Source organism: Saccopteryx bilineata, chromosome 4 (genome assembly GCF_036850765.1).
Source record: "Saccopteryx bilineata isolate mSacBil1 chromosome 4, mSacBil1_pri_phased_curated, whole genome shotgun sequence".
In the NCBI taxonomy this organism is placed as follows: Eukaryota; Metazoa; Chordata; class Mammalia; order Chiroptera; family Emballonuridae; genus Saccopteryx; species Saccopteryx bilineata.
This window is the reverse complement of record NC_089493.1, coordinates 289,992,225-289,996,829: the sequence shown is the minus strand read 5'-3', so window position 1 is coordinate 289,996,829 and position 4,605 is coordinate 289,992,225. Positions and strand designations below refer to the sequence as shown.

The following is a 4,605-nucleotide window of genomic DNA, read 5'->3' as shown; positions in this document are numbered from 1 at the left end:
GGAGAGTAGAACTTGGGTGGGAGATTTCAAGCTAGGGGTGAAGTGGTCCCTGCCAACCTTGCAGGGCCAGTGGTGGGGTTGAACTTGGGTCATCCAGCTTGGAGAAGAGGGGAATGGATGGTCGGGAGTGGACAGGCTGCCCTCCTCTGGAGCTCACGCCCGCTCTCCATCCGTAGGAACTTCATCGGCTACCCTCAGACCAAAACCTACTTCCCACACTTTGATCTGCCTCCCGGATCTGCGCATCTTGCCCGCACATGGCTCCAAGGTGGTAGCCGCTGGTGCGGTCAAGAACATCAGCAACGTTGCCGCCGCTCGCCGCACCCTGTCCAAGCTGAGCGAGCTGCACGCCTACAGCTACACGTGGACCCAGTCCAACTTCAAGGTTAACGCGAGGGTGGGCGTCCCAGAGGAGTCAGGGTAGAGACTGCGACCTCTCTTCTACCTCTGAACCCTTCCACAGCTCCTCCTGGAACTCCCCAATAAATGGATGAGGATGGAATGAGCTGGGTCCCGCGTCCTTGGTACTGGGGAGGATGGGAGCGCAGCGGAGAGGACAAAGTAAGAGTAGTCTCATTCCCGGCCTAGAGGCCACTCCAGGCCGCTTTGGACCGGTTCTTGCACGTGCGGACTCCAGGGGAGCACCCAGGAGAGAGCAGAGCAGCCCAGGCACGCCCATTCCGTTTTCTCTGGGTGTGTTTGCACCTCAAACCGTCTTTACAAACTGCCCCAAAACCATCGCTTCATGCAGCCTGTTGGGTGCGTGTGGGGACTCGGGGACTTTTCTTCAAAGCCTAATGTCATAGCGCTGCGGGCACTCCTGATGCGGTTTCCCTCCCGACCACTCGGGGGGAAGGGGGTTCCTGCCCTGCGCTCTTTCTCCTGACCCCCCCATGGGCTCCCCCCTGGCGCGCGAAGCAGTAATTTGCTCGCAGGGAAGTCGTTAAACATCCCCCTAAAGTCTGCAGCAAAGGCACCCATGCACACCGGCAAGTCAGTGCCAGTAACCCGGGGACCTCGGAGGCGTTAGGGACCTGAGTTAGCAACGGTTCCGGGCTCCCGCCGGGGGTTCCAGCGTTCCCGCCGAGCTCCTGCAGATAAAAGCGGGCGGGGCCCCCGGGTGGAGGTGGGCGGGTGCCGCTATAAGGAGGCCGGGGCGGCGGCCGGGGGCTTCCAGAGCACGCCACGCCAGCGCCATGCTCAATGCTCAGGAGCGCGCCCAGGTGGCACAGGTGTGGGACCTGATCGCAGGACATGAAGCGCCCTTCGGGGCGGAGCTATTGCTCAGGTGGGTAGGGAGTGAGTCTACAGGATCGCAGGGAGGACGAGACAGCGGTGGTAGGCCTCAGATGGCTGGGGGAGGGGGGGCGCAGGAGAGACTGGGGTTTCCGAGGACCCCACGCTGCCCGCCCTCCCACCTGACCTACTCCCGCAGGCTCTTCACCGTGTACCCCAGCACCAAGATCTACTTCAAGCACCTGGGCGCCTGCCCTGACGAGGGGCACCTGCTGAGCCACGGACAACGCCTGCTGGAGGCGGTGGGCGTGGCCGTGCAGCACGTGGACAACCTGCGCGCCGCCCTGAGCCCGCTGGCTGACCTGCACGCCTATGTGCTACGCGTGGACCCCGCCAACTTCCCAGTGAGGCAGCCTCGGCCGCAGGGGGGTTCACGCGTGAAGGCTGGGGGTTGGAGGGTTCAGGAAGGAACTGGAAGGGGTCAGATCCTTTTCATCCGTCCCTTCTCCCGCAGCTGCTGATCCAGTGCTTCCAGGTGGTGCTGGCCTCGCACCTACAGGGCGAGTTCACGGTGGAGATGCAGGCGGCGTGGGATAAGTTCCTGACTGGCGTGGCCGTGGTACTGACCGAGAAGTACCGCTGAGTCCTGCGCCCCGCATGTCAATAAACGAGCCTCAAACGGCGAGACCCTGCGCATGTGTAGTCTTTGGGTTGACGTCACTGTTGCTGGGCAGAGAAGCTCCGGGTCCCGTCGGGAGCCTCCTGGAATCTTAGGGAGCGATCTCAAAACTTTGCCAACAAAAGAACGGGATCCGGACCTGACCTGTGGTGGTGCAGTGGATAAAGCCTCGACCTGGAATGCTGAGGTCGCCTGTTGGAAACCCTGGGCACAACCGGGAAGCAACTACTACTACGAGTTGATACTTCCCGCTCCTTCCCACCCTTCTTCTCTCTCTTTCTCTCCCTCCTCTCTTTAACATGAATAAATAAAATTAAAATTAAAATTAAAAAAAGGAACGGGATCCGGAAGCGGATCCTGGGAACTTTCTAGACTTGGAATGAGGATGGTTCCCGGGCTGACAACCCCGAGTCTGAAGAGGGTACCCAAAGGCTTGAACAAAACAGTTGCCCTCTTGTGGCGGGGGAATGTGGTGGGCAGAGTGGATACTCCAATGGGGCAAGGTTTCGGCGCGCATCCGGCACCCGTGCGGTACCATACTGTTCCGTAAAACACATAGCGTTCACGCAGTCATTTATTCGCCATCCATCCCCGCCTCTCTGGGAGCTGCGAGCGTGAATCTCGGCCTCCTCTGCAGACGGCCGTGGGCATCCAGGTATAGGGGCCAAGTTCCTGGCCTGAGGTCAAACAGAATTCAGGGCCCAGGACTCATTGGACCCTAGTCTCTGTTCTTTACCCACCTCCTCCCACATTCCCCACGACTACCACGCTCAATCTGCAGCAACCCTTGCCCTGGGCCAAGTTAGCCCCTTCCTCTGAATCTCCTGAGTGGGGGATGGGGCTACAGAGCAATCCTAAATGGCCACAATCGGGCAGACAGAGCAAGTTTCCAACCCGGTTGACACCAACAAGCAGTGTGAGCTGAGCCTAACGCATTGACCCGGGGTGGGGTGGGGGGGGCGACCTGCTGGGCTTTGCTCTCATTTTTGAGACCATAATGCAGGGTCAGTATCTGGCAGGACCATGGCCGCCAACTTCCACCCCACACTCCAGCCCCAGCAGCAGCATCTCTGTCTCTGCGGCTGTTCCGCCCCATCTCTCCACTCTGCTGCTTGGGACAGAAATCTTAGCTCTCCAGCCATAACCTTTGCGGACAAAGGAACGGAAGCCCGGAGCGGACTGTGATGCTCTGCAGACTCTGAAGGAGGACGGTTTCCGGGGGCTGAGGGGCCTCGGTCTGTGTTAGGCAGGGTGGGGGCGGGGAGTGAGCCCGGCAGGAGGTGGATGCTGGAAGCTAGCCCTGACCGTGGCTCAGCCGAGTTCCCCGGTCCTGACCGGGAGGACTACCCACCGCTGAAAGTGGGAGAGTGTGGAGGACTCACCCCGTATTATCCTTCATCCTCACCGTTTACATGAACAATTGACAACTCTTGGTACCCGGCAAAGTCGGGTTCCCGAAAGGCAAATAGACACCTCGAAGCTTTCCCTGGCTCCGGGCCACACATGGTTCCACGGTGAATTTAGTTGGCTCAGGAACCTGTGTGGGAACCCCAGAACCCTTGGAGCGGCAACAGAGGCTACCCTAGAGAGCTGGAACTCGACCTGCACGGGACCAGGTGTGTGAGGGCAGCCACAGCAGCCGAGCGGGCCTGGCCTGTCCGGACTGTGTCTTCGGCCCCACCTCCTGGAACCACGCCAGCCAATGAGCGCGGCCCGGGCGGGCGGGCCCCTCGCGCCCCAGGAATAAAAGCCCCGCGTACTGCCGGCCCACCACCCTTCTGGTCCTTACACAGACTCAGAAAGAATCAACCATGGTGCTGTCTCCCGCCGACAAGGGCAACGTCAAGGCCGCCTGGGATAAGGTGGGCGGCCATGCTGGCGACTATGGCGCAGAGGCCCTGGAGAGGTGAGGACCTCCTTTACCCTGCTTCCGCCCGGGGGCTCAGCACCCGCCCACCAGCCTGCCAGCTACGCCTCGGCGGGCACCGGCCGGCTGGCGCCCACACTCTCAAGAGCTCAGGGTCCAGACCGCGGACCTGCCCGAGGAAGCCAGCCAGAGCCTTGGTGCGGACCCGAGGCTCAGGACCCTGCCCTGGGCCCCCACCCCCACCCTCCACACCGCCGCTCACCCTCTTCTCCCCGCAGGATGTTCCTGAGCTTCCCCACCACCAAGACCTACTTCCCCCACTTCGACCTGTCCCACGGCTCCGCCCAGGTCAAGGGCCACGGCAAGAAGGTGGCTGACGCCCTGGGCAACGCCGTGGCCCACATGGACGACCTGCCCGGTGCCCTGTCGGCTCTGAGCGACCTGCACGCCTACAAGCTGCGTGTGGACCCCGTCAACTTCAAGGTGAGCACGGGGGTCCGGTCGGCAAAGACCTGAGGGGAGGGCTCCCTCGGGTTCCAGGAGGTGGAGCGCGGGCCGCTGCTCCCCAACGACCCCTGATACCGTCTCTCTTCACAGCTCCTGAGCCACTGCCTGCTGGTGACTCTGGCCAGCCACCATGCGGCCGACTTCACCCCTGCCGTCCACGCCTCCCTGGACAAGTTCTTGGCCTCTGTGAGCACCGTGCTGACCTCCAAATACCGTTAAGCTGGAGCCGAGGCTATCCCTGCCCTGGGTGGGAGCGCCCTTGTGCTCCGCGCACCCGCACTTCCCGATCTTTGAATAAAGTCTGAGTGGGCTGCAA

At 61.7% G+C, this 4,605-nt stretch overlaps 2 protein-coding genes across 2 annotated transcripts; both read left to right on the top strand.

Annotated features, from left to right (window-relative positions):
• Window positions 1-1,145: 1,145 nt before the first annotated feature.
• HBM (hemoglobin subunit mu) lies at window positions 1,146-2,253 on the top strand. Its single transcript, XM_066278390.1, has 3 exons — window positions 1,146-1,288; window positions 1,436-1,640; window positions 1,751-2,253. The coding sequence occupies exons 1-3, from the start codon at window positions 1,197-1,199 to the stop codon at window positions 1,877-1,879; spliced, it is 426 nt and encodes a 141-aa protein (XP_066134487.1). The 5' UTR covers window positions 1,146-1,196; the 3' UTR covers window positions 1,880-2,253.
• A 1,411-nt stretch (window positions 2,254-3,664) lies between these two features.
• Window positions 3,665-4,605, top strand: LOC136334799 (hemoglobin subunit alpha). The gene is made up of 3 exons (XM_066275492.1): window positions 3,665-3,821; window positions 4,061-4,265; window positions 4,380-4,605. Exons 1-3 carry the CDS (start codon window positions 3,727-3,729, stop codon window positions 4,506-4,508), a joined length of 429 nt encoding a protein of 142 aa, XP_066131589.1. The 5' UTR covers window positions 3,665-3,726; the 3' UTR covers window positions 4,509-4,605.